At 44.1% G+C, this 25,756-nt stretch overlaps 1 protein-coding gene across 1 annotated transcript in view; it reads left to right on the top strand.

Annotated features, from left to right (window-relative positions):
• Window positions 1-3,164: 3,164 nt before the first annotated feature.
• Window positions 3,165-25,756, top strand: part of Acap2 (ArfGAP with coiled-coil, ankyrin repeat and PH domains 2) — a 120,974-nt gene continuing 98,382 nt past the window's right edge. Inside the window, exon 1 of the mRNA XM_059277763.1 lies at window positions 3,165-3,552. Within this exon, the coding sequence (XP_059133746.1) occupies window positions 3,500-3,552 (53 nt within the window). The 5' untranslated portion in view covers window positions 3,165-3,499. The remainder of the gene's footprint in view (window positions 3,553-25,756) is intronic.

Genomic DNA, 25,756 nt, shown 5'->3' on the forward strand with positions numbered 1-25,756 from the left:
TAATGGTTTCAGGTTTCACATTGAGGTCTTTGATTCGTTTAGAGTTAGTTATTGTATAAGGTGATAGGTACAGTCTAACTTCATTTTTAATATAGTGATCTCAGGTCCCATCCATTGACAGGCAAATATCATAATTTCTTCCTTACCCTCGATTCATCAGTTGACAGACCTGGAGGCTAGTTCCATTATCTTGGCTGTGTTAAGCAGTGCCTCAGTAAACATGAGTGTGCAGGTCCCTCTGTGGTGTGCTTACTTAGACTCTTTCGTATGTATACCTTGGAGTGGTATAGGTATATCATATCATTTTATGGTCATATGACAGCTCTAACTTAGTATTTGAGGACCTCCATAATGCCTTCTATGGTGACTGCACCAAGTTTACATTCCCACCAGTGGTGTATGAGGTTCCTCTCCTTCCAGATCCTCAGGAGCACTTGTTGCAGTTAGTTTTTTCTTCCTTTCTCTCTCTCCCTTCCTTTTTTTTTTTTTTTTTTTGGAGACAGGATTTCTCTGTGTAGCTCTGGCTGTCCTGGAACTCACTCTATAGCCTAGGCTGGCCTCAATCTCACAGAGATCAGTCTGCCGAGTGCTGGGATTTAAGCTGTGAGCCACCACACCCGGTGTGGTTGGTTTTGTTGATCATCATTCTGACTCTGGTGAAAAATAATCTCAGTGCAGTTTTGATTTGCATTTTCTTGATGACTAAGGCTACGGAGCACTTTTTTCATTTTATTTCTCCCTTTGAGGAATGTCCATTTGGTCCATTATCCTGTGTATTAATAGAACTTAAAAAAATTTGTGTTTAACTTTTGGAGGTTTTTTCCCCCTTTAATTAAAATTTACATTTCTTTTTTTAAAAGTGTGTGTGTGTGTGTGTGTGTGTGTGTGTGTGTGTGTGTGTGTGTGTGTTGGGGCTAAAGAGATGGTTCAGTGCTTAAGAGTTCTTGTTTTTTCAGAGGACCCACATCAAGTAGCCCACAACTGCCTGTAACTCCAGCTTTGGTGGATCTGACACTCTCATCAGGCCATTGAGGATACCAGAACACAGGTGGTATACATTTACATGACAAGCACACATACATTAAAAAGGAAATACAAATTAGTGTGTGTGTGTGTGTGTGTGTGTTGTGTGTAATGCACACGAGTGTGTGAATATGGACATGAACTTTCGACAGCATGTGTGCAGGTCAGAGCACACACAGCCTTGGTAACTGGTGCTTTCTTTCCACTATGGGATCCAGGATTGTGCTCAGGTTTGGTGGCAAGAGCCTTTTCCTGTTGAGCCGTTATGCTGACCCTCGAGTTCCCCCTTTCTTTTTATAGATTCTAGATATTAATGCTTGTCATGTGTATAATTGACAAAAGTATTTCCCATTCTATAAGCTGTCTCTTTACTTTGCTGTTATTTTTAATTTTTAAAAATAAAAAATGCCATGTATAAGATTTTTGGGGTATGTATGTGGTACATGCATGTATGTTTCTGTGCTCATGTGTGTGTTCATGCATGTGTGCTAGAGGTAAATGTTGGATGTCCTCCCATCTGCTACTCATCTTATATTTGGAGATAAGTTATCACTGAGCCTGGAGCTCCCCAGTTCAGCCTTTCTCCACCCACCAGCCCTAGGATGACAGCACATGCCACCATATTCAGCTTTTCACATGGGTGCTGGAGATCCAAATACAGGTCCTTGTTATTGTGTGGTAAGCAGCTTATGGACATTGCTCCAGACCTACTGTCATTATTTTATATGTAGATGTCCAGGTTCCTCAGCACCGCTCATTGAAGAGGCTGTCCTTTTATTCTAGTATGTTTTTGACATCTCTGCCAAAGATTTGGGAGTGTAGGTATGTGGTTTTCATTCTGGGTCTCGGTGCTATTCCACTGCTCTACCTGTCTTGTTTTGTGCCAGTATCACAGGGTTTTTGTTACTATGTCTATTTTTTTTTTTTTTTGAGACAGGATGTCACTATGTAGCCCAGGCTAGCCTCATACTTAAGATCTTGTGCAGCTGAATTTAATTGGACCCTCCAAATACCACTTTTAAGGGTCTTGCAACAGGATGATGTAACTTACTGTATATGCTGAGTAGTTGCCACAAATCATCAATGCAATCAAATGTAGTATAAACGGCTAATTCTCGGTAAAATTACAATTCCCGAAAAGATTAGCCTGACCAGTTGATATATTTGAGGGCGCTGAACGTTTAACAATCAGTAATTTATAGCTATCAAGAGGACTATGTAGATCAAGAAGACCTCTGCAGATCATAGAGATATACAATTCAATTAAAAAAAAAGAAATAAAATTTCTAATGAAAGAAGAAACATATATAATGCTTGTGTGTTCATTGAAAAGTTTCAGAATTATGCTGGTACTTTCTAAGTGTGGGAAGAGATCAAGGTGCGACTGGAGGTTATGAAAGCTAGCACACCACCACTTTCTAACACAGGCAAATGGTCAAAGGTTATATAGACTTCAGATAGCAAAAGTGAGCCGGCTGAGGCTTGACCTTTGACTGACCTGAAAAGAAGACAGTAGTGTAATTATGACAGCCAACACTTACTGATTACTGTGTGACACTGTGTCAACTGGACAGTTCTTATCAGATCAGCGCTGTGTAACGTGGGAAAGCTAGGAGATAAGACTAGAAGCTGCCTCCAGGTGTTCATAGCCACTGGGTTAAAACATCCAACTTATGCATTTTTACAGATACACCTATACTTTTAAGGGCGATTTGAATATAGTTTAGACATTGTGCTTCCAGGGAACGGTCCCTGATTATACGAAAAAGTGTAATATGGAAAGATGCAAGGAGCAATTTCCAAATTATTAAGCGGTGGACCAAAAATGTGAAAGGTTATCAAAGGTGCCCTCAAGCCTCCCCTGGCCTCAGTTTCTCTAAACTGAAAGACTTAGTCTAGTCTCTTCCTTGTTATAATTTCTACTCCCAGACCTCTACAGATTGCTGCCAAAGCTGCTTTAAAGAGTACATCTTCCTTTTAGACCCGAGGGAGGGCTGGGGGGCGGTGGTGGTGGTGGAGAAGGGGGCGGGGGGAGCGAGGCAGGCCACGTGACTTCCTTCCTTCCCAGGGCGCCTGCGTGGCCGGCCTCCTAGCAACCCGTGCATCCCGCCTAACGACACCCGCGCGCCGCGGTTGGCTGTCGCCGCGGCCGTGCACCTCCCGCGGGCGGTGCTGCCGGAAGCCCCTCCCGTGGCCGCGGCTCGGTGGCTGGCTGGCCGCGGCTGTCACTCCGGGGCGTTTTCCCCGGCCGGCTCTCAGCTGGGGCGGAGGAAGAGGCGGCCTGGGCCTGCCGAGCCGTTGCAGTCTCCGCGGCTGCTATGCCCAGGGTGCGCGGCGCCCTCCGCAGCTCCGCGCAGCGCTAGAGGCGGCCGAGCGCTCGCCGACGCCGCCCGGGATCCCCGGCGCCTCCGCTCTCCCGCTCCCGCAGCTCCCGCGGCTCCTCCGGCGTCGCCTGCGAGGCCAGGCAGAGGCAAAGATGAAGATGACGGTGGATTTCGAGGAGTGTCTGAAGGACTCGCCCCGCTTCAGGTAACCCGCCGTGTCGCCCCGGTGCCTCCCGGAGCCGCCTGTCCCGGCGGCGGGGCGTGAGAGCGGGTCTTGGGGAGCGGCCGCTGACCCCGGGATCGCTCGTCCACCCGGGGAGCATTTGCTGGCTGGCCACGATAGTACTCGCTGGCTGCGGGAGCACCGACTGACCCCGGGAGCACCCACCAGCCCCCCGGCAGCACCCACCGACCCCGGCCCGGTGCATCGTCGGCTCCCGGGTACACCAGCAGATCCTGGGTGCACCGCCGACCCCGGGAACACCAGCCAGCTCCGGGAGCCCCGCGGGCCTTCAGTCCGCGCCTTCCGACGGGCAGGGCTGCAGCCTGTCGCCCGCAGTCCGAGGCGTGGCCGAGAGGGGACGTCGCCTCTTCAGCCTTGGCTCGCCGCCGCCGCCGCCTCTCCCGGAGCCCGGGCACCGCCGCATCGCTACAGTCGCGTCCCTCTCTGGCGCTCTTCCTCTCCCCTTCCTTCCGCCGCGCGTCGGCGCCCACCTCCCCACCCCCTCTGCGCGCCAGCTTTTCTGGGCATCCTTGCGGGTCACTTAGTTCCTCTTCCCGCTTCTCGGCGGCCCTCGGCCCGGGAGGAGGGGGCAGGGGCCCCCAGGGAAGCGTTGGCGGCGGATCCGACGGAGGGGCTGGGGTGGGGGCTTTGAACCACCTATTCTAGCCACCCTTGACCGCCACGGTCGGCTCTGCTTTCCGTGGAAGCTTTTGGAAGAGGTGCGGGGCCGAGGGGCTAGGCAAGTCAGCATTTGTGTTTTGAGAGAACGGAAGTAGGAGGGCCCCAAGATTGCATTTATGTTTCTCTTCCCGCGGCCTGGAGGGCCCTGGATCACAGTCGGATGCTCCCAGTGGATCTGTCACAAAACTGATGTGGTGGCATTTGGATTCACATGGGCTGGCCTGCCTTCCACGTGAGAGGCGGCAGTACTGAGGGGGGGTCCAGAATCTGTGCTGTTTCCTTTTGGAGCGTTGTAGGAAACTCTGGGTTTGGAGAATGGGGCTGTGCTTTACAGTGAATTGGAGAGGGCTGCCCTTAGGCCTAAATGAGACCTTAAAACTTCGGTTACATTTTTTGAAAGCTTCCTCTGAGCATTGATGTGTGTGTGTGTGTGTGTGTGTGTGTGTGTGTGTGTGTGTGTGCGCGCGCGCGCGCCCACCGAGCTCCCTGCCAAGCGTGCATTGTAAATTCTTGCACCCTCCGGGAACTAACTGTTCTGAGCCTTCTGACTGTTAATTTGGCATCCCATTCTCCTCTCCAAGAAGAGGAAGGAGAAGTGTAGAATGAGGGAACTTAGAGGAAATTTAAGGACGCGTTGTCTTTGTGCTTTTCTAGGTGTAAATTTTATTTGAAGCTAGTGCTTGTAAACAAACACAGCCCCGCGCTTGATTTTGTTAATGTTGTTACCATTAGATTTTGACAGTTTTATGTTCTGGTTGAATTGAAGGACCCTGGTGACCCAAATAGATTGTTTAAGGGCAGCCTTGGAGGTTAGCTTTCCTGGCTGGGCAGCAAATGAAGTAATTTTAAAATAATACCTTGGAAAGTTTTGCTTATTGTGAAATTTTTGCTTAGGTGATTCAGGTGTGTGTGTGTGTGTGTGTGTGTGTGTGTGTGTGTGTGTGTGTGTGTGAAGGGCCAGAGATAGTCATTGGGTGTCTTCCTCAGTGGCTTCCCACCTTGTCTTTGGAGACAGTCTCGTCCTGAACCCCAGGCTTGCTGATTCGGCCAGACTGGCTGGCCAGCAGTACCTAGGGATCCTCCCAGCTCTGTCCCCCCGGCGCTCGGATTATAGGTATGGCGGTACACCCGTTTTGTTTGTTTTTCTTTAAACATATGTTTTGGGGAATCAAACTCAGTTCCTTAGGCTTGTGTGGCAAACACTTTCTCCACTGAGCCTTCTCCTCAGCGGTCAGCTGTTTATCTTCACAGGAAGTAACCACAGTATTTTTCTTTTTAGAGAATGTAGCTTTGTGTTTCCCTGGTTTCAGAGAAATTTGATTTGGAAAAAAAAAAAAAAAAGGCAAGTTGAGGGAAGTACTTTGGGTAGGCTTCTAGCCTTTGATGTTGGCCACATGTCATGTGACACTTTCTTTTTTTAGGTAACCATTGAATATAAAAGAAGAATTAGAGATACCAGGTTGTTATTGTGTGATATGGTGAACTTTTTTGTTCACCTTGATTGTAATGTTTGCCCTATTTTATGTAGATAGAGATTTCTAAGATTTCTAGCCTCTGGTATTCCAATTATTGTCAGCTGCAGACTGGGAACGGATACAAGGTTCCAAGAGCTCCAGCATCTTGTATTCATTTTGGGGCCTAGATTAGATTTACAACAGAGAACAATGCCAAGAAGTTGACAGCCCGTCCACATGATAACTGTAGTTTTTCTGTGACTCTGCCGTGGTGTAGATTTGTGCTGTATCAATAGGATATTTCATTAATATCCACATCATGTATACATTGGATAAAGTTGATTTAAGAGTATGTGTGAATTTGGAATGCTATATTGGAACTCATATCAAAATAGAGCATCTGTGAGCTGTGGGAATGGGTGACTGATGTCTATATGTCCATCTACTTAGGAAGGTGAGGCAGGAGGATTGTGAATTGGAGGTTAGTCTGGACAGCAAAAGCCCTGTTACCTGGGCTGAGGAGACGGCTCAGTGGGTAGAGCACTGACTGTGTGATCCTGGGCTGAGGAGACCCCTCAGGTAAAGCACTGACTGTGTGATCATCGGGGATTGTAGTGTGGCTCCACAGCATACTTTAAATGCTGGGCTGGCAACCTCAGTGCTTTGGAGGCGGAGATGGATCCTCTGGAACAAGTTGGCTAGCTGGATTAACAAGCAGGTTAGCTAGACAAGCTGAATCAGAGAGCTCTGGGATCAACTGAGAGACCCTACCTGAGAATAAGGTGGAGAATGATGGAGGAGCATCAACTTCTGGCCTTTATGTGTACATACACATATGTGCGTGTGTGCTTGGACACACATACATCAACCTATGTAAATGTGCATACACACATGCACACCACTCACATATACACTTGCAAACAAAACTCTGTTACTCGCTACTACCAAGGAAAACAGGAGACATTGTGAGGACTGATCTCTGACTTTAATTAATTGAAAACATTTCCCCCCTTACTCACATTGGGGCTTGAGAGACAGCTCAACTGTTAAGAGCACTGGCTGCTCTCCAATGGACCTGGGTTTGATTCCTATCACCTACATGTTGGTTCAGAACTGTCTGTAACTCTGGTTCCAGGGATCCAGTGCCCTATTCTGGTCATGAGGCACACATGTGGTGCACAGACATACATGCAGGTAAAATACCCATACACATAAAATCAAAGTAAAAAAGAATTAAGGGCAGGTGGTGGCAGCCCATGCCTTTAATCTTAGCACTTAGGAGGCAGAGGCAGGTGGATGTCTGAGTTTGAGACCAGTCTGGTCTACAGAGTGAGTTCCAGGACAGCCAAGAATACACAGACAAACCCTGTCTCGTGGGGGAAAAAAAATCAGAACAGAAGTTGTAGAGCCTCACATTAAATTTTATACTTTCAGTATTGAATGTATTTTATGTACTTATCTACCACCAAAACCAAAAGCTTATGATCCAAAATGTGAATTTCAACTGTACAGAAGTTCTTTGAGTTTTGTAGACTTTGGATCCTCTTATTTTGGTGCGTGGTGCTTTTATTTATTTGCAGGTTTTTAAATAATAAAATTTATAAAATAAAAATTCTTTCACAAAATGAATCTTTTTTTGTTTGTTTTGTTTGTTTTTCAAGATAGGGTTTCTCTGTATAGCCCTGGCTGTCCTGGAACTTGATCTGTAGACCAGGCTGGCCTCGAACTCACAGAGATCCACCTCCCTCTGCCTTCCACTGCTTGGTTCACAAAATGGATCTTTTGGCTTTTAAATATGGCATTTTTGTGTAACTACCGTGGATGCTACAGACTTAATGCAAAAGTCAGATCTTGTTGAAGAAAAGATGCGCCACTACTCAAGGTTGAAACATTTATTTTCCTGTTAAATTGCCGAGGAAATAGGAAGGGTTCTATTGAAGTGGGGAGAAAGGATGCTGTTGTGACTTCTGATAGTCTTGAACACACTCGGTGCTTTCTCTTGCATTCCAGTGCTGGGTATTTTGATTTTTGCTTAGTAGATTGGAGGGCACGCTTCATTGTATAATTTTGGGTTCTATTTTTAGCTTTTAAAATACCAGCTTAAAGGTCAAAATCTTGCTATAAAAATCTGCAAGAATGTAAATGTATCCAAGTGTATCTTTTTTTTTTTCAAGAGGGAATATTTGAGAGGCAGAGACGTTTTAATTAATATTTACTGAAGTTTGAATTTGTGCCTGAAATTATAAGTAGTTTCTTGTTTGAATTTTCAGAACTCGTAATCCAAATTGTTTCTAGGCTCAGCATGTTGGTGGCACCACTGCAATTTTCAGTACTCGGTGCCAGAGGCAGAAAGAATGTGAGTTTGAGACTAGCTAGGTCTGTGTAGTGAGATCTTTATGTGTATGGGTGGTTTGTCTGTACGTGTGTCTGTGTGTCACATGCACTCTGTGCTGTCAGAAGAGGGCATTGGATCCCCTGGAACTGAGTTACAGACAGTTGTGAGCTGCCGTGTGGGTGCTGGGAATCGAACCTGGGTCCTCTGGAAGAGCAGCCAGTGCTCTTAACTGCTGAGCCATCTCTTCCAGCCCTCCCAGATGTATTTTGAACATACTTTGGTTCACTTAAGAAGTGAAAACGTTTTTTGAGGTAAAAATTGAGAGGCCAAGAGTAATGGTGTGGCAGGAGGATCTCAGATTGCAGATCAGCTTGGGCCATACAGTAAGACAAAAGAAACAACGTCAGGATTAATTAACACTTTCCGGTTATGAAATATTTATTATTATCCACCTTATGCATAAGGGTGTTTTCCCGCATGCGTGTCTGCACCATGTGCATGCATGATGCCTGTGGAGGCCAGAAGTTGTTGCATCACCTGCAGGTGGAGTTACACACAGGTTTTAGCCACCACATTGGTTGCTGTGAAGAGGGCTCTGGAAGAGCAGTCAGTGCTTTTGACCAACTCTGAGCCATTTCTTAAGCTCCTGTGAAGTGATTTTTTCCTCTGAGTAGTGTTCCTATACAAACATAATTACTTCAGTAAGCTTTTAGACATCAGTCTTTGTGTGATCTTTTAGTCTTTAACAATATCTATTATGCACTCTCCTGAAGGTTTTTGTTTAGAGATTATAGCTCTGATTTGATTCTTGTTCAGTAAACTAGAATAAAAATTTTTTTTTTTCTTTTGAGATAGGGTTTCTCTGTGTAGTCCTGGCTGTCCTGGAAGTCACTCTGTAGGTTAGGCTGTAAATCTGGTGACAGAGATCCACCTGCCTCTGTCTCCCAAGTGCTGGGATTAAAGGTTTGTGCCACCACCATCTGACATAGAACAAACCTTTTAACAGTTTTGGATGAAGTTTTAATGGGTGAAACACGTCGCAACAAAACAAGGCTGCATACACCTTAGTGCTGTTTGCTGTTAGTTAAGCTGGTCTCAATCCTGGCTGATTTGCCATTTTATATCCCGTCTTTATAACAGGCAGACTCCTTGACAACCGGTGCCTTATACAGTAGAAATAGAGTGGACAGAAGGATAATGGGAAATGTGCTTTTTAATCTCAGACGTGGTAGAATGAAATTAACACTTTATATACCAAAGCCATGAACCCTGATGTTCCATATTGCAGTTTCTAATTTTTTCACTCAATTTAATCAACTTAAGTTGACATAAGTACATGCAAACTTTTTGGATATACCAGACATCATTCTAGATCCTTTCATAGCTAAAATATTTCATGCAGTAGAATTATTACTATTATTTTTTTTTTCAGGCAGAGTCTCAGTATGTAGCCCAGACTGCAATTCTCCTGCCTCTGTCTCCCATGTGTTGGGATTATATGTGTGTATTACCATACCTGACTAAAATTAGGAATCATCTTCATTACAAAAATTAAAAAAAATTAACACTAGACTTTAATGTTAAAATGCGTTAAATATTGAATATTTTGACTTTGCTAATGATATGGACTTCTAAAATGATGGCTCTGTGCTGTGGGATGGTCTGTATGTCAAATGTGTTGCTGATTGGTCAATAAATAAATCACTGATTGGCCAGTGGCCAGGCAGGAAGTATAGGCGGGACTAACAGAGAGGAGAATTGAGAGAACAGGAAGCTGGGTGAGGGAGACACTGCCAGCTGCCGCCATGACAAGCCGCATGTGAAGATGCCGGTAAGCCACGAGCCATGTGGCAAGGTATAGATTTATGGAAATGGATTAATTTAAGCTGTAAGAACAGTTAGCAAGAAGCCTGCCACGGCCATACAGTTTGTAAGCAATATAAGTCTCTGTGTTTATTTGGTTGGGTCTGAGTGGCTGTGGGACTGGCGGGTGTCAGAGATTTGTCCTGACTGTGGGCCAGTCAGGAAAACTCAAGCTACAGTTCTGTATGCTAATAAAAATAATTTTAAAAATTGATCCAAGGATTCAGTTATCCTGATGAATCTTGGTCTGGAAAATACTAAATGGGCCAGCTTGATAGCCTAGCAGTAAAGGTATGCGTGTCTGATGACCTGCGTTGGATCCTTGGAACCCATGTAAAGGTGGGAGGAGAGAAGAGAACTCCACAAAGTTGTCTTCTGACTTCCACATGTGTGCCATGGGCACAACAACCCCCCACTGTGTAAACACAATTATAAGAACAATAAAATAGAAAATAATAAATGGAAAATTCTAGAAAATATGGACTAAAACATTTATGCTGTATTTTGATATTTTGTGTGTGTTTGTGTGTTGTATGTGTTCATAAAGATATGTGCATATGTGTATGCATTCAAGGCCATGGTGTTGGAAGCTTCCTTATTAGTTTTTATTAGTATATATTAATTATATGTAATAATGGGTTGTTTCATTACTGTCATACATGTACAGTTATCTTGGCCCGTCATCTGTTTTTACCTTTCCGTATCCCCCTTCACTCTTGCTGATCCCCTTTCTTTTCACAGCCGGCTCCTCTCTACCTTCAGGTCTTCTTCTGGTGACCCTTAGGGTTGGCCACAGGCACACAGCACTGTAGCATAGGCTCCACTGCTGAAGAAAACGTCTCTCCTCCCCCAGAAACCATTAACTGTAACTCAGAGAGTGGTGGGGCCTCGTGAACCCCTCTGTTCTCCGTGACAGTCCCCCTCTTGGGCACATCTTGTGCAGGTCATCACAGCTAGCCTGCATTCACGAGTGGAACACCACACCATGTCCAGAAGTCAGCATTCCATATTACTCTCTCCTTCCTCTGATTCTGACATTTTTTCTGCTTCTTCCTTGAGCCTTAGTGCCGATGATACAGATGTCTCATTTCTGCAAGTTACTTGAATTTTTATCTCTTTGACCAATTATGAATCTCTACAGTTACCACTGACCTCTGCAAAACAAGACACTTCTTTGAGCAAAGCTGATAGTAGCATTATCTGGAGGCGTCAACATAGTTATTTTGATTGGCAACTTGATGGCCACATTGTGTCCGTTTAGCAGACAACAGCAGTAACTCCTCTCTTAGGGCCTCTGGCATCCCCAGCCACAGGCTTTCCACAGTACCAGATAGACCAGATAGGAGTTCCCTCTTGTTTCCTGGGCTTCAAGTCCGATCAGAAAATGGTTGGTTGCTCCGTGACAGACATGCTGTTACTGCATACTGAGAGCAGCTTACTGACTGGTTTGTGGATTAGTAGACTGGTTCACAGCTGAGTAGGACTGTTGAGGGCAATTCTCCCTCAGCTTCTTGCTGGCCAGCACTCTCCAGTCCAGTCAGAGCTTGATTTCTGTTTTGTGACAGGGTGTGTCACAAAAACCACAGACACAGAAGCCAGGCTCACCAGGCTCCAGGTTGAAGGCAAGGTTCTTTGGGGACTTGGCACGAAGGCCATGGAGGACCCAGTCTGCATTTTGTTCATGGTCGGAGAATTAAAGGCGTTGATATGGCAGAGGGAATTCTTCAGGCAGGTTAGCGTTCGGCTGTGGCGTAGTTAATGCTAGCTGCTTTTAGCCAGGCTAAACTTTCCTTACTCACTGTGAAGTGCTTCCTTTAAGGGACAAGGCAGTGAGGGTTGAGCGGAACAGAAAGACGAGACACGTGCGGTGTGGTCGGAAGGCTGGTGTGAACGTGGTGCTGAGGAAGGATGGTTCCTGAAGAGGTTAGGACAGCTGCGAAGCCACCAACCACTCTACACTGGGCTACAGAAAAGCCACCCCGAGGGCTTCCCGGGAATTGGCTAGGACTTCCACCATCGCATGCTCAAGGGCGTAAACAATTAACTCATTAAGAACCTTCCACTTGGGATGAGAGCGTTGCCCAGGCCCATGGCTTGCAAAGAGCAGTCTAGGGAAGTGTTTTCCTGTGTCTCATTTCACTGTTCTCTGCTGCCCAGGAACTCAGAGGCCAGCGCAGCCAGCGTCCAAGGAGGTACCACTCTGGCTGGTCATTATCCATGTGATCCTAGTTGTAGGGTCATGGCGACTTCCAACCAGATTTCACAGGGAAGGCTGGGAGGCCGGGTAGACAATGTGTGGCAGGGTGGGAGTCCACGCAGGCAGATTGTGTGGAGTTGTGAGGGTAAACCCCAGGCTGCAGTGTAGACTCTAGGATGCTGGAGCTAGCAGCATCCTGCACTTGTTCTTTTGAGTAATGTGGAACTATTATGACGCTCGGAGGTAACTGAGTTAGTTCATTTTACATGAGATGGCCATCAACTCTTGGAAGTCAGGGGCAAAATTTTATGCCTGGGCGTGAAATGCCCTCTGGAAGCTTACGGGTTGCATGCTTGGACCCTAGCTGGTGGCAATAAGTTGAGAGGTTGTAGCAACTTTGTAAAGTGGAACCTAGGTAGAGGAAGTATGGGTGTAACTTGGAAGGCTATACCTAGTCCCCAGTTCCTTCCTCTTTGCTCTGCTTCCTGCCACCGAGATGAGCTGATGTGGTGGGCGGAGCTTAAATAAATCCCTCCTCCTCTTGGTGGTTTCACTTAGCTCTTTGATAACAGTACCAAGAGCGGTATGAATGAGTCTTCTAGCTCTAACTTACTTTACTCCCTGTGAAGTGCTTCGTTTAAGTGACAAGGCAGTGGGAATTGCCTGAGACTGTCTGGACTATAGGCACAGAACTGTGCCCAGCTTACAGAATGCTTTTTAAAATAATTAAAACACCTTTACTCTGAAACTGTGAAGGTAAAAATGGTGTGTGTGTGTGGTGGTGGTCAGAACACGACTCGTGGGAGTCAGTTCTCTCCTCTGTATGGGTTCCAGGGATTATGGGTTGTTGGTTATTTTTCACTCTTTGTTCTTTGCTCTTTTGGAGGCCCACTACCCAGCTCCCAAATAATCACACGTGGAGGCTTATTCTTTCTTAGGAATGCCTAGCCTTAGCTTGGCTTATTGCTAGCCAGCTTTTCTTAAGTTATTCAGTCTATCTTTTGTCTCTGGGCTTTTTCCTTTTCTTCTGTAATCTTACTTTCACTCTTACTCTGTGGGTGGCTGGGTGGCTGGCCCCTAGCATCCTCCTCTCCTTGTTCTCTGGCTCCTTCCTCCTTTTCCTCCCAGATTTCTTCTCCCATTTATTTGCTCTGCCTGCCAGCCCCACCTGTCCTTTCTCCTGCCTCTCTATTGAGCATTCAGCTCTTTATTAGACCATCAGGTGTTTTAGACAGGCAAAGTAACACAGCTTTGGAGAGTTAAACACATGCAACATAAAAGAATACAACACATCTTTGCATCATTAAAACAAATGTTCCACAGTATAAACTAATGTAACATATCTTAAAATAATATTCTACAACAATTGCACTCACATTTTTAGGTTTAGTGGTAAGCTGCTAATTTACTTGATGAGAAATCTTGCTGACACTTACTTTGGTTTGTGTTAAGAGTCTCACTCTGTATTTTATGCTGGCCTAGAACCATAGTAATTCTCCTGCCTCAGCCTTTAGTGCTGGGATTACAGATGTGAGCTACCATACCTGGCTAGAAAAAGAATTTTTTTGTGAGTTTTGCTTTCATATCTCACCCAGCAGAAGTTCCAGACATTGGGCTGGTGAGGTGGTTGAGCAGGTGAAGGCGCTTGCCACCATGCCTCACCACCTGAGTTTGATTTCTGAGAACTGGCTCTCCTGACTTGTCCTTTGTCCTCCATATGAGTACATACACATAAATAAATACACGTAATAAAATTAAAGTTATAGACATTATCTAGGTGCAGCAAACACCTAGTTACAGTGGGAGGAGGCTTGTGGGTGGAACTTGAGCAGAGAATGTTTTCTGATGGTTGCAGAGAGCCTGGGCAGACAGTGTTTATTTAACATAGGACTTGAGTGGTAATCCCTGGAAGTGAGTGACACCGAGCCATTTGACTGCAAATAAGAGACAGGCACACAGATTTAGGTATGTGTGAGGACTGAAAACTAAAAATCACCAGAGGCTGCATCTGTTGATGAAGAAACTGTGGACACATTTTCAGTCCCGTTGAAGATACTGGATTAAGGTCCCATCAAAAGCAAGTCTTCAGTGGCGACGCTAGGCTGTTCGGGAAGAAACTCAATAGAAGCAAGTGTTGAGGAGCCTACATTCTTGGCATTTGTTCCTCATATTCACTACGGCACTGTTGTGCCATTCATCTTTTCCGCCCTGGCATGCAGACATTGAAGACCCTCCACACCACAGGAAGCAGCAGGACTACAGTAGGCACTTTGAGAGAGCACATTCATATAACTTTATTTTGTGTGTGTGTGTGTGTGTGTGTGTGTGTGTGTGTGTGCGCGCGCGCGCGCGTGTACCCTGTGCTTGCCTGGTGTCCAAGGAAACTGGAGAGGACACCAGATCATCTGGAACTGGAGTTACAGGTGGTTGTGAGCTGCCGAATGGGTCCGCTGCAAGAGCAGCAAGTGCCTTTAACTGATGAACCTTTTCTCTAGCTCCCATATGACTTTTATTATCATGTAGTGTTATGATCATTCTATTTTATTTATTTTTTAAGAAAGATTTATTTATTATGTATACAGTGTTTTGTGTGCATGCATGCCTGCGCACCAGAAGAGGGCACCAGATCTCATTACAGATGGTTGTGAGCTGCCATGTGGTTGCTGGGAATTGAACTCAGGTCCTCTGGAAGAGCAGCCAGTGCTCTTAACCTCTGAGCCATCTCTCCAGCCCTCATTCTATTTTATTATTGTTATGCTTCTGTGTCTAATTTATAAATTAGACATGCAAGTAGGTGTGCATCGTGGGAAACCATAGAGTACTTGGCGAGTTTGGTGCTGGCTGCAGTTTTAGAGATCCACTGGGGATTTTGTTTCTCTTTTTCTTTCTTTCTGTACTGGAGGTTGGATCTGGGACCTCACACAGGTTAGCAAGTGCTTTGCTATTGAGCCATGCCCTCAGTTCCAGCACTCGGCTCTACTCTCCACTTGGATAATGGAACATAGTAGATTGATAAAATTCCTTCAAGTTGCAGGAGAGCAGTAAAGCTCTTTTTAAAAAGGATTGTGTAAGCTGGGCACAGCTCCCAGTGCCTATAGGAACAGTTACCAGGAAGGTTGGGCAGGAGGAGCTGTCTGAAATGACGTCACAGGGAAGGAGGCGTGACTGGCAGGCATACTTTTTGTTTGTTTGTTTGTTTGTTTTGGTTTGGTTTTTTGAGACAGGGTTTCTCTGTGTAGCTTTGCACCTTTCCTGGAACTCACTTGGTAGCCCAGGCTGGCCTTGAACTCACAGAGATCCGCCTGGCTCTGCCTCCCGAGTGCTGGGATTAAAGGCGTGCGCCACCGCCTCCCGGCATACATGTTTATTTAATGTGTCCGACTAAAGGCAGCTGCTGGTGAGAGCACTAGGAGGAATAGTAATGGCATTTAATTGTGTATTTTACAAATTATGATCAGAGAATATACCGATTTATTTACTCATAGGAAACTAAACTTGACAGGACTAACCATTTTGGTTTTTGTGGCATTAGCCAGAAGTAGGTGTAAGTAAACAAAACTTTTCCTGTTGACATTTTTTCTTTTAAAAATGGTTTTTAAATTACAGGTGTTTTGAGTTACTTTAATTTAGCTTTCTGTTCCATGAGAAGCTTTAATAGTGAGCTGAAAAATCCATCCCTTTGAGTTTTTCTTTAAAGTGTTTATAATGCAAGGAGACTATGTTTTAGAGGTTGTTTTCACGTAGGTGTTGTGTGTGTGTGTGTGAGAAAAACACCATACCTTCCTGCACTTCGTCTTTGCATCAGTATCTTGCTATGGCTGTGATGAGGTCATGTACCACCATGCCCGGCAAAACAAAACGAAATAAGACAAAAAACCCAAAACGACTTGCTTTGGCAGCACTCTATAAATGCAACTCATCCTTAGCCCTTCTCCCTCCATTTTTTGGATATAGGGTCTCCCCGTGGGGCCCAGGACAACCTTGAACTCAAAGTCTTCCTGCCTTTCCCCATCCCCTAACACTGGGATTCTAGGCATTCTTGATGCCATTTTCTTTTTCTTTAAAAAGGAGTTAGAATAGTCTAGGCATGGTGGTACATGTGGTAAATCTCAGCACTCAGGAGACAGAGGCAGGTGGATGTCTGTGAGTTTGAGGCCAGTCTGGTTCACATAGTGAGTGCCAGGCCAGCCAGGGCTCCATAGTGAGACCCTGTCCCCAACAAGAAACAAAACAAAGCAACAACAAAAGGAAGGAAATAGTAGAAAAGGTTATTAAATATCAGTTAGTTCTCTTTCCCACTTTCCCACTATTATGTCTACTGATATTTCTAAATTGTAGCTGTGTTCACAATGTCTGAGCTTAGATAATATGGCGGTTATCGCTATTTTTCAATGCTAAAATGTTTTGTTTGGCTAATAAAATTTCCCTTATATTATTCATTATATATATAATGTTATCTAAAAATTGACAAATAATAATTGTATGTGTCTTCAGGACACAGTGTACACACACTTGTATAAACACACTAAAATTTAGTGATCAGATCAGCGTGGTTGGCATACCCGGCACCTCAGACATCATTTCTTTGTGTTGGGAACAGTTAAAATCTTCCCTAGTAGGTATTTGACACATTGTTTCATGTTGTTCACGCTAGTTGTCCTAAAGCGCAGTAGGACATTCCCCTTACTGGTTAGCCATCCTTTCTCCATCTTGATACATTGTTGCGTTTTAGTAACTGTTTAGGAAATCCAATACCTTTGAGCTATTATCCCTGAGCCACCTGCCTGAATCAGAATAAATATTTAGAGAAAAAAATGTCCATGGACTCATGCTTGTAATCTCTGACCTTGAGAGGGTGAGGCAGGGCCATTGTCTTAAGTTTGAGGCCAACTTTGGCTATATAGTGCGTACCAGGCCAGCCTTGGCTATCTAGTAAGACCCTATCTCAAAAGAGCTAATTCATTTCTTCCCCCGAACACCCCCAGCAAGCTCACAAACAAACACTGAAGAAATTTTGGCTTGTAAGTGACTTTTGAAGACTGGCTGGTCTCAGTAATACACATTTATAATCATAGCACTGGAGAGGTGGAGGCAAGATCAGGATTAAAGTCTGTCCTGAGCTACAGGGTGAGTTCCTGCTCAGCCTCGTGCCCTAGTTTGCTGTTCCCCAGGTGCTGCTTTATGCAGTCCCCACATCAGGGTGGTAGCGCTGTTCCAAGGAACTGTTGATTTGGAGAGGCAAAATCTTAAAGATTAGTACATACTTTAAATCGCCATCTGGTGAGCTGATGTGGTGTTTAACAAATCAACTGAAAGTGTGTCAAAACAACTCTTTTATTTTGCTTATGATTCAGGAGTCAGAAGTTTTGGAAAGAGCCTGGCTGGAGGGTTCATCTCTGACTCATCCCTAACATCCTCTGAGATGGCTGAGGCTGGAAGATGAACCTCAGCATGGCTCCTTCATTTCGTGTGGCTGATGTCCTGGCATTCTTGGATCCCTCTGTCCTTTCCCCACGACATTTCCTTTGTCTCTTTCCATGTACTTTGGCCTTCTTATTGCATGCTATTGCTAGTGTAGCTGTATGTTCAGAGTAGTTTACTTCTAAGGGGTAAGATAGTTAAGCGGTTGAGAGTTTTGCCTGGACCAGCAATGTTAATGTTATCACATTCTCCTAAGGTGCCACCCCGCTCAAGGGGGCAGAGAACTGTAGTCACTTTGTGTATGTGTGATGTTGGGGATTGAACTTCTGGTCTCATGCATGCCAGACAAGTGCTTCGCCAGCAGGTTCTGTCTCCAGGCTTCTGTTTCTACTTTTTATTTTGATATAGAGTCTCATTTGCCCAGACTGGTCTTGAATTTACTCTATAGCTCCACGGGTCTTGAACTGTCTGTCTCCTGAGTAGCTGGGATTACAGACATGTGCCACCAGGCCCTGCTGGACTCTTCATCTTAACTGGGGGTGGCAAAGTCATGTTGCAGGTGGCCGATACTGTTTTCTTGTTGCCACAGCAGAATACCTGAGAAAGTAACTGAAGGACAGAAAGAGGGCTTTATTTCGTCTCACGGTTTGAGAGGACACAGTCCGTCACATGGGGAAAGCTTGGCTGGGGTGCTAGGCGGCTGGTCACGTTGCACCCACGGTCAGGAATCAGAGAGACCAGTGCTGGCATGTCATTGCTGCTTTCCAGCCTTAAGCTACGGTGAGGAAAATTAGACTGCAGTGAGATTGCATAAAGCAGGACAGTTAGTTTTGCCGCTGATATCCCCTTCGTGTTTCAGCGTAGCATGTGGCCCTCACTGGACGGAATTACCATGCCTTTGGACTTGACTTGCAGCCTCTGTAGTGTGAGCCAGACAACTAAAAAACTAAAAAATGAAACTTACGCACACTAAAGGAAGAGGCTTTGCCTATCAAGTTGATGACTTTAAGAGTTCCCAGTATTGCCAGGCATGGTGGTGCACGCCTTTTATCCCAGCACTCGGGAGGCAGAGGCAGATGGATTTCTGAGTTTAAGATCAGACTGGTCTACATAGTGAATTCCAGGACAGCCAGGGCTGTGTTTCAAACAGGACTCTGTTTCAAACCCCACTCCCTTCCACCTCCCAACAAAATAAAACCAAAACAATAGAGTTCCTGGTACTGCAAAAGGTATCGGGAAACGATTCTCACACGGGAGGAGAGAGTGTGGTTTGACAGAACTTTTTTGAAGGACATACCAGTAAAATACCTCATAATTTAATAAAAAATTATTATTGTTATTTGGTGTGTGTGTGTGTGTGTGTGTACACCTGTGTGCACCTGTGCCATGGTGTACATTAAGGAGTCAGAGGATGATTCGTGGGTTCTGGAGGTTGAACTCAGGTCGCCGGACTTGCATGGTGAAGCACCTTTACCTGCTGAATCATTTTGCTGACTCACAATTTAAAGTACATATATTTGGGGCCTGGAAAGACGGCTTAGTGGGTAAAGGTGATTTCCATCAAGCCTGACAAACTTGACATGATCCCTGGGACCCACATGGTGGAACGAGAGAGCTACCTCCTATGCAGGCTGTCCTTTGAACACACACAGACATTTAAAATGAATAAAAAGGACATGTTTTGATTGGTATTTTTATATTTGGGATTACCTTACGAGTAAGAACAGGGTAGGTGTGGCATGTACAGTTAGTGCAAACAAGGATATTTGTGAGAGCATTATTAATCAGGGCAGAGGGAAAATAATGCAAAGTCATGGAGAACGTTGGCAAAGTAGAATAGTATTTAGCTATTAAGGTAGACTAGTGCAAGGCCCCTGACTTGATCCAGTACTGCAAAAGGGAAAAGCAGCAGCAGAAGAAAAAGATGGCTGATATGCATGAAGTTTGTCACGTAGACTAGACCCCCCCCCTAAAGCCCCGTGTTTATTCCTCACAAGCTATTGAGGTGTCTGACAGACAGCCTAGTGTACAGACGTGAGACAAAGGACAGATGTGACACACGGGTTTTAATGAAGTGGTAGAGAGGGATTTTGATTTCAGTTGCCCCTGATTCTGAGTAGAGTCTTACCTCCAGACTCGGCCCCTCGGCCCCTCGGCCTGATGGACATGCAGGGGTCACACAGGACTCCTTTGCAGACTAGCCCAGCTTAGTGCCCTTCTGTCCCTGTTTGGAACTTCTGAATAATTTTTAATTATTTAATTTTTGTATGATTTCTTGAAAATTATGTCACCCATAATTTCTACCCATGAGCTTAGCTTTTACATTTTAAAAAGTTAAAAAAGAAAACTTATGGGGGCTGGAGAGATGGCTCAGAGGTTAAGAACACTGGTTGTTCTTCCAGAGGTCCTGAGTTCAATACCCAGCACCCATATGGTGGCTCACAACCATCTGTAATGAGATCTGGCGCCCTCTTCTGGCCTGCAGGGATACATATAGGCGGAACACTGTATACAATATAAATAAATAAATCTTAAAAAAAAAAACTTATAATCTATGAACACTATATAGAATTTCAGTGGCCGTAAAGCTACATACTTTCTATAGCTACCCCTACCCCTACATTCCCTCCTCTCTCTGCCTCCCATAACCATGAGGTTGAGTGCAGTTAGCTCTCTGTATTTCTGGGTTCTATATGTAAGTGTCTGTCTGTCTGTCTATCTGTCTATCTATCTATCTATCTATCTATCTATCTATCTATCTATCTATCTATCACCACAGAGTGAAGATATCTAGAAGAGAGAAAATTGTGTCTGAAACGAGCATTTTTCTTGTCATTGTTCCCAAATAATATATGACAACTATTTACATATTAAATATTGTAAAACATATGTGTGTGTATGTGTGTGTGTGTATATAAATGTTATATACAACATCATTTTATATCAGGGCCTTGACCATCTACAAAATTTGGAATCTGCAGAGCCAGGATGCCTTTGTTTGCTATTTGGTGCTTTGCATTAACCTTATCAGCTTCTGCTCTAAACCATGCATTGTCACAGTGTTTTTCATGAAAGCGTGAGGATGTGGATCTCAGTTTATATGGAGGATGCACATAATATACAGGAAAAAAGTAGATTAAGTAAAAGAATGCATGATATGACACTCATAGGTTCAAACATATAACAAAAATTGGAGGGAGAGAGGAATGAGAAAGGTTGATCAGGGGCCACTGTGTCACAGTGAGGGATGACATTATTGTGCTGTTGCACAGTAGAGTGACTGAGGACAGTAATGTACTCTGTTTCAAAAAGTCAGGAAGTATTTTGAATGTTTTCAGGATGGAGAAGTGGCAGATGTGTGAGTTGGATCTGTTTAACCTGATGTAAGCACTGAACTGCAGAGGTGTATCAGAAGAGAACTTGGCACCTCTTTTGTACAGCGGTGCTCCTAGTTTATGGTTTACTAGCCCTCGCTGTTCAAACTTGGATCATCATATCAGATCAAGTCATAGCAGAATCATCATTCTTGTCGCTTTTCCCAGCTCCAGCATTGGCCTTTGTACTCCCCACTCCCAATTCTGTTCTTCCCTTTCCTTTCACTGTTTTCTTGAGGTCTTTCTCTCTCCTTCAGACATGTCTTGCAGGTGTGTTTGGGCTCATTTTTATTGGCATGAACGTAGGAATCATAAGTACTGCTGATTGTCTTGCTACCACCAAATAGGTTCTGAATCCCAATCCACAGATGCCACCTGGTGTGTCTTGCACAGTTTGGCTAACTTAAATGTTTGTCTCAGTGCTGTTGCTGGTGGAGGACACTGTGACAGTTTGTTCCCTCTGACGTCGCCGCTTGGTCACGGACTTCCCAGTCTGGTGATCACTGTGTTGTCGGTGATGCCTGTGAGACAGCCGTGTTTGCTTCTGGGGGTCATGTAGCTTTATGGTAGACTCCTGCCAGCACACAGGAGCCTCTGGTGCTCTAGGTTTGATCCCGGCACACCCCATCCCCAAAGGAAAGACCGCTAACATGCTTTATTTCTGAGAAATGGGAGCATGAGTCTGGATGTGTTGTGATTCCTGTCCCATCCTTATTCTTTAATTTCTTGGTGGGGATTGAACCCAGGGCTTGCACATGCTAGGCAGTCGCTCTGCCCTGTTCCCATTTTACAGTCTAATCTTTACAGAAATCAGTGCAGTAAGTAAAAACCAAAAACTTGTACTGGGAGAAGGTGTCCTGTCTGTGTTTTGGGTGTGGGGGTTCTGGATTCAGGTTCTCAAGCTTGTGCAGCAAACACTTACCTGACCCACTAAGCCATTCCCCCAGCCACATGCTGAGGATTTCAGGCAAATTCTTTTAGTGTATTATAGTATGGAACAAAAAGATACAACCTTGAACAAAATGAGTTGTACAAGTACATTCTGAAACAATATGGGGAAGTTAATTATGAAATGGGTATGAGACAGTAAATTATTTTTAATATTGTATTTGTTTTACTGGTTAGTTTTTATCAACTTAATATAAACTATAGCTTCATCTGGAAGGAGGAACCTCAATTGACAAATTGCCTCCATCAGATTGGCCTATGGGCATGCCTGGCATTTTCTTGATGGATGATTGATGTAGGAGGGCCCAGAAGTCCACTGTGGGTGCTGCCACTCAGGGGGCAGGTAGGTGGTCCTGGGTTGTGTGAGAAAGCAGGCTGAGAAAGCCATGGGAAGCAAGCCATTGAGCATCATATCTCTGTGGTCTTTGCATCAGTTCCTTGGCTTCCCTGGGTGATGGATGGTATCCTGTGAGCTGGGTAAACCCTTATCTCCCCAAGCTGCTTTGGTGGAGGTGTTTAGTCCTTGGCTTCCCTGGGTGATGGACGGTAACCCATGAGCTGGGTAAACCCTTACCTCCCCAAGCTGCTTTTGGTAGAGGTGTTTAGCATCACAACAGAGAAGCAAACTACGGTATTTGGGAATAGTGAGGAGATTCTGCTACAGTTTATTTGTTAGAACTGAAAAGTGATACAAGGACCATATGAAACAAGTATAACAAAGTTCAGATAATTGTGACAATTAGGTAAGTACAAGGGAATGCATTGTTACTTCTCTATTTTTGTGTCCTTGACTCATTTTGTAAGGTTACAAAAGACATAACTCTGACACTTCATATTTGACACACAAAAGTTCAACCAGAATGTTGAATTGTATGTGAAGATTTCCCCAAATATTTATTACTTTTTTCCAGAGGAATTTTTTTGTGTGTGTGTGTATGTGTAGGTTGTCAAGATGTATATTCTAAAAGTACTTATTCTTAAATATTTGTTATACAAAGAATTCTCAGCAAAAACTATTTGTTTCTGAATCTTTTGAAAAGAAGCCCAACGTCCAAAGTTTTGGAGTAGTTATGCTCTTATAGTATTTATTAACCCCCTCCCCTCAAAAGACCCATACCCTTTTAAGTATGGCAGAAATCTAGCTGTTACAATAGAAAAGTTCTATATGAGTTACAAACCCATTTAAATCAAAATGCCACTCAGAATTGTAGAACGCCATTGTAGAGGTCTCTTGCTTGTCAATCAGCCATTGTTTGCAGTGTGTAATCTTTTCTGTGATTAGAGCACAGATGCATCGGTGCCGCCGCCGCCGCCTTGCTATGATCCCAGCAGATGTAAACAATAGCTTCTCTTTTGATTGGGATCCAGCAGCTGTACTCTGATCATAGGGGCTGGAAATGGTTATTGAAGTAAAATGTGACAGTATTGTGGAGGTTTATTTGATCCTAAGAAACATAACACGTGGCTTGGTATCTACCCAGGAACACCCTCCACTCAGTATTAAGAATGTTCTTGTATGTTCGTTCTTTTATCCATCCATCCATCTATCTATCCATCCATCCATTCATCCATTTATTGTTTTTGAGAAAGGCCTCTGTAGTCCATGATGGCTCAGGACATGAGATCCTCCCGTCTCTGTTTCCTGTGTGCTGGGATTAACCGGCATGTGCCACCCTACTTGTCTCTTATTTTTGTTTAATGGGTCACTTGAGAAGCCATCCAGGCAGTCAGATAGGCAGTTCTGAGTCAGAGTGTTTGTCAGAGTCATATGGGAAGCTTTTTCCAGAACACTTTGGGTCGATTCAGAGCTACTGAGTCAGAGTTTTGGGGTGAACCAGGCTCGGCACAGATAGCTTGGACAAGCTTTGTAGGTCATTCCGATGTCAGCCCCCAAACACTTTGCTCTATCTATTAACCTAATACTTACAGGAAAAGCATACTTTTCTACCTGCTATTTATACTCTTTTTCTTATCTTGTCACTATAGAACAAATATTTTTCTTTCTTTTTTTGGTGTGGGGGTTGATACAGGGTCTCTCTGTGTAGCTATGGCTGTCCTGGAACTCTCTCTGTAGACCAGGCTACAGATGCTAGGCAGCTCTGTTGTAGCAGTGACAGTGATTTGTTGGTTTTCCTCCTTGTTAGGTCCTAGACAGATGAGTATTGCACATCTTTGAGGTTTGTCCTATGATTCAGCTCATTTACATGGGGACACTTTGACGCTTTAGGGTCATGAATTATTTATATGTTTTTTTTTTTTTTCAAGACAGGGTTTCTTTGTGTTACAGCCCTGGCTGTCCTGTAACTTGCTCTATAGACCAGACTGGCCTTGAACTCACAGAAATCCACCTGCCTCTACCTCCTGAGTGCTGGGATTAAAGGTGTCATGAATTATTAATGTTGGCTGTCACTACAGATTCTGTAGGTATTAACAATGTAATAATGTGATATTATTTTATACCCATATTTATAGTTGATTTAAATATATATGATATGATATTATGTTTATATTCATAATACAAAGAATTTTATGCCTTCAAATTTGGCAAGGTATTAGAGTGTTCCTACAAGTTGTAACTTGAGAAAGTTTAGTCATGAAGGAAAAGATTTTGTTGATAGTTCTATATCCATTTAAAAATGGCATTTATAGTTTAAAAATTAGCAAGCAAGAAAGTAATACCTGGTGCAGATGTGACTTTCCGGGCGAATTCTAACCAAACATTTAATGACACAGTGATGTCAGTTCTACACAATTCAGAAAGCAGATAAGCTGGGAACCACTCCCAACTCTTTCTGTAACGGCTGTAACATTCACAGTTACAAGACAGAAAACAATAGTCCTCACAGCTTTGGAAATTACAACTGAAAACATGTAGAAAGATAGAATGTCCAGTGGGGTTTGCTACAGGAATGTGAGTTGAGTATGAAGTTCAAAGCCAGGTGGTGTGATTGGCTATGTTAGCAGAGAACAGAATCAGATGATCATTTCGTACGCTCAGGAAAATGCCTTTGACAGAACCCACTGTTCCTGATGGAGAAGCTCAGGCAGAAAGAAGTTCTAGTAAATTAGGAATAGAAGAAATTTCTAGCCTGATAAGTGCATCTATGGCACCCGTACAGCTGACATCCCTCTGGGCAGAAACGAAATGCTTTATTCCTTAGCGAGGAACAAGGTTGGTGTGTGTGTTTCCACCACTGAATTCAGCATGCTAGAGGTTCCAGCTGGTGCAGGGGGGCTGGGAGGAAGAGGAGGGAGGAAGTAGGAGTTGTTGTTAGCAGGTGATGTGATTTTATATGTGATAAATTTGATAGAATCTACCAAAAATTGGCGACAAACTCCTAAGAGTTTGTAATAACTAAATTTATGTATACTGGTATTGAATAGTTAGAAATTGAAATGTAAAAATCTCTTCTTGTGTTTCTTAGCTTTTCGTCACTGTAACAAAATCCCTGAGAAAGACAAGGGGAGACATTCAATTTGGCTTATGGTTTCAGAGGTTCCAGTCTGTGTTGTTCCTGAGTCACAATGAGGTGTAGCATCACGTCGGGGCATGAGGAAGAGCAGAACTGCTCACCTCATGGTGACTGGGATGTGTGTCCTCTCTGAGCTGCTTCTGTGGTCTAGTCCACACTTCAGGAATGCCATAAGGTTATGAGTCTGCCAGTGGATCAATCCATTCTTGATGAAGTCACATCCGCAAAGCACTGGGGTCCAGCTTTTAACTTAGGACCTTTTGGGTGGAAATTTAAAACGACATTGCAAGCATGAGGTACAAATGGGTAAGACTTGCAAACCCCAGTTAGAAGCATTGCTGAGAAAATTCAGGAGAGATGCACTATGATTGTGAGTGAAAGATGAAATTTCATTAATGTATCTGTTTTTAAAATTTATTGGCTGGAGAGATGGCTCAGTG

Source organism: Peromyscus eremicus, chromosome 12, assembly GCF_949786415.1.
Source record: "Peromyscus eremicus chromosome 12, PerEre_H2_v1, whole genome shotgun sequence".
NCBI lineage: Eukaryota > Metazoa > Chordata > Mammalia > Rodentia > Cricetidae > Peromyscus > Peromyscus eremicus.